The sequence below is a fragment of the Chanodichthys erythropterus genome, chromosome 21 (genome assembly GCF_024489055.1).
Source record: "Chanodichthys erythropterus isolate Z2021 chromosome 21, ASM2448905v1, whole genome shotgun sequence".
Classification (NCBI taxonomy): domain Eukaryota; kingdom Metazoa; phylum Chordata; class Actinopteri; order Cypriniformes; family Xenocyprididae; genus Chanodichthys; species Chanodichthys erythropterus.
Window position 1 is genome coordinate 39,440,906 of NC_090241.1, and position 15,499 is coordinate 39,456,404.

Sequence of the window (15,499 nt, forward strand, 5' to 3'; positions counted from 1 at the left end):
TAAATCGATTTGGACCAGCGTCTTTCACCCACAAACGGATGGGCTGGTCAAACGTTTTAATCGCACGCTTAAAACAATGATTCGTAAATTAGTTCAGGAAGACGCCAAAAATTGGGACAAATGGTTGGAACCCCTGTTGTTCGCTGTGCGAGAGGTCCCGCAAGCCTCCACGGGGTTTTCCCCCTTCGAGCTTCTCTATGGTCGTCAGCCCAGAGGGGTGTTAGACGTCATAAGAGAGGCTTGGGAGGACGGACCTTCTCAGTCTAAAAACGAAATTCAGTATGTGCTGGACCTGAGAACAAAACTCCACACTTTGGGGCGGCTATCTATGGAGAATTTGTTGCAGGCCCAGGACAAACAGAGCCGGCTGTATAACAGGGGGACCAATTTGCGTAAATTTGCACCGGGAGATAAAGTGCTTGTATTACTCCCAACATCAAGTTCAAAATTACTTGCAAAGTGGCAAGGACCGTTTGAGGTCACACGGCATGTTGGAGAGCTCGATTATGAGGTAATACGCTCAGATAGGAGAGGAGCACGTCAAATTTATCACCTCAATCTCCTGAAAAAATGGAATGAGGGAGAATCAGTGATGCTGGCGACGGTGATTAGCGGAGAGGATGATCTCGGGCCAGAGGCGAATATAAAAAAACAATCCTTCGCACTGGCCCCAGGGGGAGATCACCTCTCGCCCTCCCAGCTCATTGATTTAACCAAATTACAGGCAGAGTTTGCTGATGTGTTTTCTCCCCTACCTGGCCGTACAAACCTTATTCAGCACCATATCGAGACAGAGCCGGGCGTGGTGGTTCGCAGCCGGCCGTATCGCTTGCCTGAACACAAGAAAAAAGTAGTTCAGGAAGAATTAGGTGCGATGCTTGAAATGGGGGTAATAGAAGAATCCAGCAGTAACTGGGTGAGCCCGATAGTTTTGGTTCCTAAGACGGACGGCTCGGTCCAGTTCTGTGTGGATTATCGCAAGGTGAATGCTGTGTCGAAATTCGACGCATATCCAATGCCACGGGTTGACGAATTGCTTGACCGGCTTGGTACGGCTCGTTTTTATTCGACACTGGACTTAACAAAGGGTTATTGGCAGATCCCCTTGTCTCCATTATCCTGAGAAAAAACAGCTTTCACGACGCCGTTTGGATTACACCAATTTGTTACACTTCCGTTCGGGCTGTTCGGGGCACCGGCTACCTTTCAGCGGCTGATAGACAGGGTTTTACGGCCCCATGCTGCATATGCGGCTGCCTATCTAGATGATATCATCATATTTAGTAATGACTGACAGCGGCATATGCAGCATTTGAGGGCGGTCTTGAAGTCGCTGAGGGGAGCCGGGCTCACGGCCAACCCGAAGAAGTGTGCAATTGGGCGCGTGGAAGTAAAGTATCTGGGCTCTCCGGCTCCCCGGCCTGAGTCGGGCGGTGGGGGTATGTGGCGAGGGGGGCGTGGTTTAGCGGAATCTGCAGCGGGAGAGAGAGAGAGGAGACGCGCGGTGTCTGAGTGGATTAGACGCAAATGATAATCACCTGTTTCTTGTTTCAGTAATTGGCGTGGAGAGAGTATTTAACGCCAGGAGAAACCTGCGAGAGAGAGAAGGACTGCTGGCTGTTTTCCCCCACTCCTGGATCTTTATTATTGGAGTGAACTGTGGATTTGTGTTTGATCGTTTTGTGCCTATCTGCACGCTGTTTTGTTATTATTGTTTGTGTGAAATAAACAGCCAGTAGTCACCGCTGACCCTGTCCTCTTCCCTCCTTATCTTACGAACTTTGTTACAGAGACCCATAAGCAAATACAACCATGTAGCTAAACAAGCCAAAACGGATTATTAAAAAACAAAACTGAAGGTAAACCTGCTCTCATAGTGGTTAACATTGCCTCTCTCTTTCGGTGAAGTGGAGCAGCTGCTCTTGCTGAATGGCACGGATTGCACTATGGACTATTGTACCTTTTGAATATTTTATTTTTTAACTGTATTTTATTTTTTATAACGAACAAGCTGCGATGTCACGTTTCCAGTACTTTGTTGTGTGTGCGTGAGGCACGGACGCGATCAACCAGCTGTCTTTGCTGGGGACTTGCCTCATCGTCATGGCAACGGTTCGTAGCCAGGTCAGATTACGTCAGAGTTTGTTGCCGTTTGTTGGAAAACTGTTCACACCGCGCAGACATTCCACTACCCGACAAACGCCGATTAAACATGTTCAGTCGGGTGAAAACCGACTCTGACCAACGCCAACAACCAGACGAGTTTGTTGACGTTTGTTGGCTGTTGTCGGTGCGGTGTGAATTGGCCTTAATGTAAACAATAAGGATGTAGTGAATTTATAAATTCGTTATTCATCATTCACTATAAGCTATATTCATTATAGTGATTCAGAAGTTATCCATGCTTGTGATTAGGGCTGCAACTAACAATTATTTCAATAATCGATTAATCTGTCGATTATTTTTACGATGAATCGATGAATCGGGGGGTTGGGGGGCATTAATTTCCAACCTTTTATTCAAAAACAGAAATGATAGTGCAAATTCACAGTGCAAAAAAATCCTCAGAACGTGCAAAAACAGGTTGCTCTTTTAACATCCCTGTGCAAAAAACAAATGGACTAACACGAAAAAATACACATGTATGCTTTACATCTGCCAAAAATATAGTTTTTTTTTTTTTTTTTTTTAATAAAGTGCACAAAAAGATGTATATTTTTGTTTAGCTTAAGTGCTATAAAAAAAAAAAAAAAAACTTTAAAATGAAATTTAAAAAGTAGGCTACAACAAACACAAATATATTTGTCAACAATAACCGATATGGGACAAAGCACAGAATAAATACATGACAACAGATCAGTGTTAATTTTGACAGTAAATTTTGATTTAGTTTTAGTCATGGTCTTTTGGATTTTCACGTTCGCAATCGAAGTGTATGCCACTGATAAGCATTGTAAATGTAGTATTACAGTACACATACCAATTAAACGCGCAGGTCTCCTCTCGTGCGTCCTCCTCACTGGACGAGGCAATATCACTTTTGTTTCGCCTTCAGATATCTATTTTATAGATGCCATCAATGCTTTTATATTTCTAGATGTAATTACCAAAATCAAAACAGTCCATAAACTTTAAATCCTCACGAAAACTTCGGTCAAGCCAGCTTGCGCGTCAACCTGAGAGATCAGCCTCCTTACCTTCAAGTGTCAAATTCTCGGTTTCTGAATGGACGGTTTGGCTTGATTGACATTCGGGCATGATTTATATACCATCGACCTGTCCTAAAACGTTAGAACGCTTTAACCGGTGGTTTGGAGATTGCGTGTTTCTCCCATAGACGGTTTCTCCGTTCGAGAGCGCATTTCCTGTTCTTCACATCCGCGACAAAACAGTTGATTATTTATGAATGAAAGCTCACAGAAACGTGAAAATGGTCTCATTTGAAAGAAAATATCCAAAGCTAAAAGATGATATTGAAGCAGCCCGTATCAAAAGTGCGGGGGTCGATTTCTGTCTTTTCAAAACTGCGGGGGTCCTGTCCCTCGTGCCAACGGCGCGCCTGTTCAGAACAACGTTACGGGTCTCTCCGATGGTCTTTCCTCTACCTCCGCTCTTCTATTTATTTATTTATTTATTTTTGCTCTGCTCTGCTTCACGCTCAACCGCGCTTTTTTTACTCAAACATCTCCGCGTCTTTATTGAGAGGCATAATAGTCGCGCGACACAAGGAATCGATAATGAAATTTGTTGCCAACTCTTTTAATAATCGAATTTTATCGATTTTATCGATTCGTTGTTGCAGCCCTACTTGTGATGGCTCGTCACTCTATCTCCGCTCACAATGACACGCCTCCAGGCACTCTGCTATTTTCGGAAAGACTCGGTACAGTGTATGTATCTTTTATTAATATGATAAAACTATCAGACTTTTCGGCGATATGAAGTAGGGCTGGGCGATATATCGCATGCGATGGTCATGCGCATTTAGTCAGTAAAGCCGGTTCCCTGATTACCGCTAAATCGCCATCACCTGCTTTCAAATGGAGCGGCATTTAATAGACAGAGCCGTAGATCACTGACAAGCGACGCAATATCGCGTTCATTATCGAAGGCGATTCATCTGCGATATGAACGCGATATTGCGTGGCTTATCAGTGATCTACGGCTCTGTCTATTAAATGTCACTCCATTTGAAAGCAGGTGATGACGATTTAGCGGTAATCAGGGAACCGGCTTTACTGACGAAAGGCGCGTGACAATTGCATGCGATATATCGCCCAGCCCTAATATGAAGGATGCTATACTACTCTATAGGTACTTAAGATTAACATGAGATTGGCAGAAATAGTGTGTGATACCCCCCCTTTAACTCTAAAAGTCAATTCACACTAAATGTAAAAATCATAGATGTAAGGTGTATTATTTAAACCAAGATGTAAGCCAGGAAACACACAGACACAGACACACACACACACACACACACACACACACACACACACACACACACACACACACACACACACACACACACTTGTATATATGGTTTACGCAGACTCTCCATAAACGTAATGTTTTTTTTACTGTACAAACTGTACATTCTATCCCCCTACCCCTGAACCTACCCATCACAGGAAACTGTCTGCATTTTTTGAATTAAAAAAAAAACAAAAAAAAAAAACAGTTTAGTATTTTTTTTAAGCCATTTGCTTTACGAAGACCAGAAACCATGTTTACGTTGTAATACCCATGTTATTATACACATTTGTCAAAAACCATATACAAGATCACACACACAGGTCTGTTTTGCTATCAAAGTGAGGACATTTCATATGCGTAATGGTTTTTATACTGTAGGCTACTTTCTATCCCCCTACACTAACCCTACCCATAATAACTAGTTGCTTATTAGCTTGCATATTACTAGAATATTGGTTGTTTATTAGTACTTAAGCACATATTAATGCCTTATTCTGCATGATCTTATTCTACATTCTTAATCTTACACTATACCTAAATTTAACAACTACCTTACAGACTATTAATAAGCAGTAAATTAGTCATAGTTAATAGTCAATATGCATTTCCCCCATTCTTGTTACAGAATTTTCCTACTGAAATGTGGATGTTGCCTCCAGTAGTTTTTTTAATGCTCCAAATGGCCGTACTTTACGGCGGTAAAGTTAGTTTAACGTTTGACATTCGTCAGAAATTCGGTTTCATACCCAATTAAACTCTAAGCACATTTCACGTTTTCAGCCCAAACCAACTCAGATATGCATAAACAAATGTCCTTTGCATTGCACAAGGCTTAATTTCACCAAATAAAATATATAATAATTAGCCCTATAAATCAATTAAACAATTTAACTATATGACATTATGATATCAAACTAATGGTAAAATGTTCAGAAAAATATCCCCTTTATTGCACAAGGCTCCGTTTTTGGAATTAGCATTTCACTTATTTTATAATATTTTTATTTTTTATTTTAATGTATACAATACTGTAAATCCATTAAACCACAACACCATTTGACCTGAAAGTATCAAACCAACTGTAAATTACTCAGAATATTATTCTCTATGATGCACAAGGCTTATTTTCCAGAGTAATAATCTGGTATTTTTTATACGTCTTATTTTCCAGATTATTAATCTGGTATTTCTCATATACAGTACTAAACCCATTTATATCCATTAAACTACAACACCGTTTGACCTAAAACTGTCAAACAAACTGCAAATTACTCAGAATATTATTCTCCATGATGCACAAGGCTTGTTTTCCAGATTAATAATCTGGTGATTTTATATTCAGATTATTAATCTGAAGTTTCTTATATACAGTACTGTACCCATTTAAATCCATTAAACTACAACACTGTTTGACCTAAAACTGTCAAACCAACTGCAAATTACTCAGAATATTATTCTCTATGATGCACAAGGCTTATTTTCCAGATTATTAATCTGGTGTTTTTTATATGCATTACTAAACACATTTAAATCCATTAAACTACAACAACGTATGGCCTAAAAGTGTCAAACTAACTGTAAATTACTCAGAATATTATTCTTTATGATGCACAAGGCTTGTTTTTCAGATTATTAATCTGGTGTTTTTTATATACAGTACTAAACCCATTTAAATCCATTAAACTACAACACCGTTTGGCCTAAACTGTCGAACCAACTGTAAATTACTCAGAATATTATTCTCTATGATGCACAAGGCTTGCAACTCTGTGTTTACCGCATTTGGGGAACGTCACACGTGAACCGATGTCTGAAAGCCAAGTATCAAATCTCTCCAATCCTATTGGCCGGCGACAGCCTATGACATCATCATTGCGTGACCCGGATCTATATAAGGAGTGCCTAGAGAATCAGTCAGTATCTTATTGTCTTGATAAGACGATAAGATCTGTTCAGCAAGCAGCCCCGAAGCATGGCTAAGCAATGCAGAGTCTAGTTCCCTGTTCTCAGGGAACCATGGTTACATACGTAACCGGAGACATTCCCTTTCGAAAGGGAACTCATCTCTGCGTTTACCGCATTTGGGGAACGATATTCCCACGCCGCCATGCTTGAGGAGAGTGCATGCCAAAGATGGCTAGACAAACGACAAGCAGTTTCAAAAGAAATGCCAGATAGCAACTCACCCTCAGGTCACACAAAGGCTGTCAGTGACAGCATCCCTATGGCCAATAGCCCAAGCTGAACCTCAAAGAGGCCTTCCGCAGAGAGCCTACCAAAGCTGCTCCAAGGCTTATGGGACCAAATCTTCCAAAGAAAGATGGTCCTGACCTGGTCTGACAGAGGACAAACTTAGTCTTGGCCAACCCTGTCTGAATACAGAGTCTCAACAATGCATTCTTCAGAGAAGACAGCAAGTGAGAGTGACTGAAAAAAGCAGTAAGTAACTCAAACCTACACGTAGAGACAGGCATCCTGGAGAGCAGAACTCAGCTGAGTGCTATGGACCCTCTTATTGAGGGGAGTATACTCTGCTCAATCCTAGGATCTACTCAGCGTCTGATTATTTGCACTGAGCAGGCTGTGTGCTAAGAAATCCTGATAAAGGGGCGCACAAACCAGTCTGGGGGCTGATCCTTAACGGGAGGCCTCATGGAAGCCTGCAACCAATTATTAGCTTAGGGAACTAAGGACTATACAAGACAACCCTAGCAGGGGAGTATAAAGCTCAACCTAACAGATAGACCATACAGTAGGCACATAATCACGGAGGCCAGAGAGGGGCCTACAACATGACAATAGTTCTACATTGAGTAGAAACTCATACATGTCATTCTGCTTAAGTCACAACCCCAGAAGTGGGAGTGGGAAAATCCAAGGGCGGCCTGTAAAGGCCACTCACCTTGAACACCAATCTTGCTGGGAGCAAGAAATAACTACAAGACAGATAAGACCGTAAAGTGCCCACATAACAGTCCACCTAACACAATCCAACAAGCAGTGTACTCAGTAAAAGCACCTTTTACTCTTTAAAGCAAGAGGAGTACAACATACGCCATCATGATCTAAAGGAGGCCCAAAAATGGGCCTACAACTTCAGACAGACACGTGGCGTCAGCACCTGGTGTAGGTGCAGAAGGTCCTTAACAATCTGGAACACGCAGACAAAGGTACCTTGGATTAAAGGTGTGCTCTCCTGAGCTTAACCTTGTTGCAGATGTTGTTACTGTCTCGCTGGACAGAAATTATGAACGTAGTGTTTAATGTCTCTTTCCTCACAGGCTAGAGGCTCAGAACGTGGTCGTCTCTGTTGCTGCCTCACAAGCTGTAGACTCAGATCATGGGATATGTTGTTGTATCTCTGGATGAACCAGAGGCTCAGAACGGTGTTGTATCTGTTAGTGTCTCAGCTTCGCAAGCCGGGACTTGGTATATCTGTTAATGTCTATCCCTGTATGTCTATCCCCACACCTCTCTCCCCTGTGGAAATCATTTGCATAAAGCACAAAGTTGAAAGTCTTTACAGTGTCTTTAAGGTTTGCCAATGCATTTCTCACTTTAAAAACTACCACCAGAATACATTTGGCAATATTCTAAACAAATAGAGACTAAACATGATGAAAAAAGATTGAACTGTCATTCAATTGTAGATTAACAGCTGAATTTGTGCCAGATGTTGCACTACAAATAGCTGTCACTTAGAATACTTATTTATTTGAATAAGTATGAAATTGATTTGTAGTTTGCATCAGTTCTAAGGTTTTCAAACATCATTTTGAATGGATTTGGATGGATCCTTGTGATTTCTCTTTGTTTCACCTATTGCTGCTAAGGTCTCGTGGAATTTTATGGCGGTCTGTGGCCAACCTTAGGAGGTAGTCTCTAGATGGGTGAAGGGCAGAAACTGCCTGTGGACCAAAGAGAAGTCCTGTCCTTCCTAGGCTTGGTACAAGAGGTCTTCTTCTTGCCCTCTAAGAGAGTCTTGATGTTGTCCTTACATCTTTATCTGATGGAGTTGGACAGTTTGTTTGTGTTAGTCCACCAAGATCCAATCAAAATGTAGCAAACCTTTGTCTGCTGTTACGGACAGAGTGGGGCCCAGCCATAAACTGGGCCCTGGAATGTGCTGTTCACTACACCAACATGCAACATAGGAGGCCCAGAAGGCCTACAACTCGTAAACACATGGCATCTGCTAGTGGCAATCATGAACATACCAGTTACCAGTTTTTACTGAGTGTATTTCATGCACTCAGTAAAAACTCCTAAACTCTTAAAACAAGAGGAGTACACACTCCACCACAATACTCTGAGAGAGGCCTTACCTAGGACCTACTCTTAGCAGAGACGGGGCGTGGCCAGTGGCGGTGATGGGCCATACAAAACCAACACAGAACTGTGCCAACATGTAATCTGAAAGGAGGCATTAATGGGGCCTACAACTTCAACAACACATGGCGCCAGCTAGTGGTTATAAAGGGGATAAAGCTCAAAGGGCTCTAAACCCAACAAACAGTTGTGGGAAACTATCTCAACACAACCTGAGCTAAGTCTGCACATTCCAAAAGGAAATGTACAGGAATTTACACAGTTACAGGGGATGAATGAAATGCTATCATGGTCTAAGGGAGGCCTACAAATGGCCTACTACCTCAAACTGACACGAGCATAGACCTCTGGCAGTGCTAAACTGAGCAAAACTCATGACCAACAACACTTGTGAACACAAGCTGCTAAACTAGAAGGAGGCTAAATCCATTAGAGCCAAATAAGAGGAAATAAAGCAAAACTCAACATGCAAACAATGTGAGGTGGCTGATTAAGGCCAACACTAGTCATAACTATTAACTGATGTGACGAGTGCTAACTCAAACTTATTCTAGCTAACACCAGAGGAGAACCTACTCTGTACAATGGTGGCTTTTGTGGCCTGCACAAATATCGTTCTAGCCAACCTAACAAACTTTGCCCAATAACGTTTTCCGACTACATACTCAGGAAAAACCAAGCAGGAACACAAGGTCAATATATTTATACACATAAACATAAACCCAGCTTACCTTCCTGTAGCTCGAAGACCAAAGATTCCTCTTTTCCTTTTCTTTCACAAGGAAGGATGGAATCTAGGGTTCTTTGAAGAGTAAAAGAGCCTCTTTCACTATCAAGCCCTTTGCAGGCCTTTAGAAAAATATTCATCAAGGGCCCAGCCTTCAGCCTGACTGTTTAAGAAGTGCCTGAGTATGTTAAACGAGTCCAAAACCCAGGAGGCGGAGGAAGAAGGGGCGAGGGCAGGTGTGAAGTCACCCTTGCAAAGAGAGGGAATCGATTACCGACGGTGCTGGCGTCTGCGATCGATCACCTCCCAAATAACTTGCTTCTTCCACCTCGGGTCCCGCCATCTTTGTGACTTGCTCCAAGACAGAGGAGGCGCCCGAGCGGCCATACTGGACCTCTGGTCCTGTCTCTGAGCCTCAGCTAGAGATGGACCAGCCTCCTGGCTGACTACATGTTCAGAAAAAAAACTATACAGGAAAACCAAGGTTGACATATTTTAAAATATAAAATATATACCCAGCTTACCTTCCTGCGGCTCGAAGACCGAAGATTCCTAATTTTCCACATGAAAGGAAAATAAAGCCTAAAAGAGCCCCTCATTATCAAACCGTAAAAGCGGGCCGTCAAAAAAATAATAGCCATAATATTATTAATCTTGAAATAAAGAAGCCTTGTGCATCATAGAGAATAATATTCTGAGTAATTTACAGTTGGTTTGACACTTTTAGGCCAAACGGTGTTGTAATTTAATGGATTAATATGGGTTTAGTACTGTAAAAAAAACAAAACAAAAAAAACAGTAGATTAAAAATCTGGAAAACAAGCCTTGTGCATCACAAAGAATAATATTCTGAGTAATTTGCAGTTGGTTTGACACTTTTAGGCCATACGTTGTTGTAGTTTATTGGATTTAAATGTGTTTAGTAATGCATATAAAAAAACACCAGATTAATAATCTGGAAAATAAGACGTATAAAAAATATCAGATTATTAATCTGGAAAATAAGCCTTGTGCATCATAGAGAATAATATTCTGAGTAATTTACAGTTGGTTTGACAGTTTTAGGCCAAACGGTGTTGTAATTTAATGGATTAATATGGGTTTAGTAATGCATATAAAAAACACCAGATTAATAATCTGAAAAACAAGCCTTGTGCATCATAAAGTATAATATTCTAAGTAATTTACAGTTGGTTTGACTGTTTTAGGCCAAGTGGTGTTGCAGTTTAAATGGGTTTAGTACTGTATATGAGAAATACCAGATTAATAATCTGGAAAATAAGACGTATAAAAAAATACCAAATTATTAATCTGGAAATTAAGCCTTGTGCATCATAGAGAATAATATTCTGAGTAATTTACAGTTGGTTTGACAGTTTTAGGTCAAATGGTGTTGTAGTTTAATGGATTTAAATGGGTACAGTACTGTATATAAAACACACCAGATTAATAATCTGAATATAAAATCACCAGATTATTAATCTGGAAAACAAGCCTTGTGCATCATGGAGAATAATATTCTGAGTAATTTAGAGTTGGTTTGATAGTTTTAAGCCCAACAGTGTTTTAGTTTAATGGATTTAAATGGGTTCAGTACTGTATATAAAAAACACCAGATTAATAATCTGGAAAATAAGACGTATAAAAAATACCAGATTATTAATCTGGAAAATAAGCCTTGTGCATCATAGAGAATAATATTCTGAGTAATTTGCAGTTGGTTTGACAGTTTTAGGCCAAACAGTGTTGTAGTTTAATGGATTTAAATGGGTTTAGTACTGTATATGAGAAATACCAGATTAATAATCTGGAAAATAAGACGTATAAAAAATACCAGATTATTACTCTGGAAAATAAGCCTTGTGCATCATAGAGAATAATATTCTGAGTAATTTGCAGTTGGTTTGACAGTTTTAGGCCAAACAGTGTTGTAGTTTAATGGATTTAAATGGGTACAGTACTGTATATAAGAAACTCCAGATTAATAATCTGAATATAAAATCACCAGATTATTAATCTGGAAAACAAGCCTTGTGCATCATGGAGAATAATATTCTGAGTAATTTGCAGTTAGTTTGACACTTTTAGGCCATACGTTGTTGTAGTTTAATGGATTTAAATGTGTTTAGTAATGCATATAAAAAACACCAGATTAATAATCTGGAAAATAAGCCTTGTGCATCATAGAGAATAATATTCTGAGTAATTTACAGTTAGTTTGACACTTTTAGGCCATACGTTGTTGTAGTTTAATGGATTTAAATGTGTTTAGTAATGCATATAAGAAACACCAGATTAATAATCTGAATATAAAATCACCAGATTATTAATCTGGAAAATAAGCCTTGTGCATCATGGAGAATAATATTCTGAGTAATTTACAGTTGGTTTGACAGTTTTAGGTCAAACAGTGTTGTAGTTTAATGGATTTAAATGGGTACAGTACTGTATATAAGAAACACCAGATTAATAATCTGAATATAAAATCACCAGATTATTAATCTGGAAAACAAGCCTTGTGCATCATGGAGAATAATATTCGGAGTAATTTGCAGTTGGTTTGACAGTTTTAGGTCAAACGGTGTTGTAGTTTAATGGATATAAATGGGTTTAGTACTGTATATGAGAAATACCAGATTAATAATCTGGAAAATAAGACGTATAAAAAATACCAGATTATTACTCTGGAAAATAAGCCTTGTGCATCATAGAGAATAATATTCTGTGTAATTTACAGTTGGTTTGATACTTTCAGGTCAAATGGTGTTGTGGTTTAATGGATTTACAGTATTGTATACATTAAAATAAAAAATAAAAATATTATAAAATAAGTGAAATGCTAATTCCAAAAACGGAGCCTTGTGCAATAAAGGGGATATTTTTCTGAACATTTTACCATTAGTTTGATATCATAATGTCATATAGTTAAATTGTTTAATTGATTTATAGGGCTAATTATTATATATTTTATTTGGTGAAATTAAGCCTTGTGCAATGCAAAGGACATTTGTTTATGCATATCTGAGTTGGTTTGGGCTGAAAACGTGAAATGTGCTTAGTTTAATTGGGTATGAAACCGAATGTCTGACGAATGTCAAACGTTAAACTAACTTTACCGCCGTATCTAATTTACGTGTATGCAAATATATTGACCATTTACAAAAATATGTATTACTGAAAATCTGCTTGCTTTTTTATTGTTGAGTATGCACTTTTTCTTTATATTAATCATTACAAATATTTTTTATTAACGTTTAGATCAATTTAAGCACATTCAGAAATCAAAAGCTTATTGTTTTTGACGAGAAAACAAGCAGTATGTTTAAACAATATTAACGTTTTTTTTTTGTTTTTTTTTAAATGTGGAGCTCATTTAAATGTGTTCGCTGAAGACAGTCATATCGGTTATGAACAGAGTGAAATACATGTGAATCCATAGAAATACACTGTATACAGTTCTGTTTTGTAAAGTTTAAGAAATTATTATTAATCGCACACGCGTATAGTTTGGATGATAGGTGTGTGTGCTCTGAAACAACAGTGCAAATTAAATTAAACGAACAAAATCAGTGCAGCAATGAGATAACTTAGTAAAATTCAGTACGTACACTGTTATGAGCTTGTTCTGCAGTTCAGGTTTGGTGATGATGTACACCTGCACAGTATCAAAAAGTTCCCTCGAAATATATTCTTCCGGAACCTTGGATCAAACACAAATTGAATATTTTGTTCCAATATAGCCGGATAAACATTCATTTACTTATACATAACAGAGTTCTCGTTTGCAAACACAAAACCAGGCTGTCAAACATACTTAACGTTATTCTCTTTCGCTCAAAAATATCTAATTCTACGATGTTACCTGATATGTGATCTTTGGTCCTAACGTTGGATGGAATTCACTGAAAAATATACAATCTATTCGTCTGTATGTACCCATGTTCAGAAGTGAACTGGTCAACGTTGATATAATCTGACTTCTTCAGTGTGTTCACGGAAGGATAACAAAATAACAAAATAGATGCATAGCGCCACCTACCGTGCACCTCCGCCACTGATTTAAATTAAATTCCATTCAAATGGCATGACTGTATGTGATATTTGCAAAAAAATTACGTGTGCTGCTGGGTAGAAACTGATACATGTAATCTGGATTACGTAATCAGATTAAAAAATATAAACTTGTTTAGTAGATTTCATTGGATTTTAAAATAAGCAGAAGCACTTTTTTAAAAAAAAAAAATGATTACTTATTATTCACACAATGGCAGTAAATTATTCATATTTTATTGATTCATCTTTTTATTTTTTATGTTTTAAATACTCCTTTAAAAAAAAAAAGTGTATCGCATATATACAATGGAAATCTTGTGGATTTGTTATATTGCACAGAGACCAGCCATAAAATCGAGAGACCACACAGCATTTGACAAATTCAATTCAATTCAATTCAAATTTATTTGTATAGCGCTTTTCACGATACATATCATTTCAAAGCAGCTTTACAGAAAATGGATGTCAACATTACAATTTAAAGAATGTAGTTAGCAAATAATATACTTTATGTAATTACAATCACTGTTAGCAGTTTAACTGAAGGTAGAAGTAATGAGCTCCTGGAAAATGAATTACATTAACAATAAATTAGGATATAGAGATTGTGCAATGTGAATGTTGATCTAGATGATTGCGTCTCCTGAAGTCCTCGCAGGAGCTGGCGCCGTCTCTTCACAGGTGATGGTCATCTGAGGTCTTCTTATGAGGCTGGATACAAACTGAAGCTGATGTACTCTCTAGTCACCTCAGGGCGGGTGTCCCGAGGTAAAACAGAAAAGCAAAAGGAGAACAATTAGCGTAGCTGCTGTTCATAACTTTAAGCAAAGATAGTCGTGTGCAATTGATCTGGTATGAGATGCATTATGTGAATGCTTGGCTAAAGAGATGCGTCTTTAATCTAGATTTAAACTGGGTGAGCGAGTCTGAGCCCCGAACATTATCAGGAAGGCTATTCCAGATTTTAGGAGCCAAATGTGAAAACGCTCTCCCTCCTTTAGTGGACTTAGATATCCTAGGTACAACCAGAAGTCCAGAGTTTTGTGATCTTAAAGAGCGTGAAGGATTGTAGGGCGATAGAAGATTGGTTAAGTATACAGGAGCTAAACCATTTAGAGCCTTATAGGTCATTAGCAATACTTTATAATCGATACGGAACTTAATGGGTAACCAGTGTAGAGATGATAAGATTGGTGTTATATGATCATATTTTCTTGACCTGGTAAGAACTCTAGCAGCTGCATTTTGTACTAATTGTAGCTTGTTTATTGAGGAAGCAGGACAGCCAGCTAATAATGCATTACAGTAATCTAGTCGAGACGTCATGAAAGCATGAACTAACTTTTCTGCATCAGAAATAGATAACATATTCCGTATTTTAGCAATGTTTCTGAGGTGAAAGAAGGCTGTTTTTGTAACATATGAAATATGATTTTCAAAGGACAAGTTGCCGTCTAATATAACACCTAGGTCTTTAACTGTCGAGGATGGAGTAACAGTACATCCTTCTAAATGCAGATTGTAGTCTGAGAGATTCTGTGTACAGGTTTTTGGCCCAATAAGTAATACTTCAGTCTTATCTGAATTTAATAGAAGAAAATTACTATTCATCCAATGTTTTACTTCTTTAACACACTCTGTCAGTTTGGATAATTTAGAGATTTCATCTGGTCGTGATGATATATATAACTGAGTATCATCGGCATAGCAGTGGAAACTAATCCCATGTTTTCTTATAATATTGCCGAGTGGCAGCATGTAAATTGAAAATAGCAGAGGTCCTAACACAGATCCTTGCGGCACTCCATAGTTTACTATTGTTATCTTAGATTTTTCCCCGTTTATATAAACAAAATTGTGACGGTCTGATAGGTATGACTTAAACCACCGTAATGCCTGTCCCTGAATACCAGT

The 15,499-nt window shown here is 38.7% G+C and overlaps 1 protein-coding gene across 8 annotated transcripts in view; it reads right to left on the minus strand.

Annotated features, from left to right (window-relative positions):
- nprl2 (NPR2 like, GATOR1 complex subunit) overlaps positions 1–13,514 on the minus strand; it is a 74,197-nt gene extending 60,683 nt beyond the window's left edge. For 6 of the 8 annotated variants that reach the window (XM_067374011.1, XM_067374008.1, XM_067374012.1 and 3 more), the window contains exons 1-2: positions 13,395–13,514; positions 13,141–13,232 (exon numbers count right to left, since the gene is read on the minus strand). In XM_067374011.1, coding sequence (XP_067230112.1) covers positions 13,141–13,232; positions 13,395–13,472 — 170 coding nt within the window. In that variant the 5' untranslated portion in view covers positions 13,473–13,514. The other 2 variants (XM_067374015.1, XM_067374014.1) reach the window with 2 other exon arrangements.
- Positions 13,515–15,499: the final 1,985 nt, after the last annotated feature.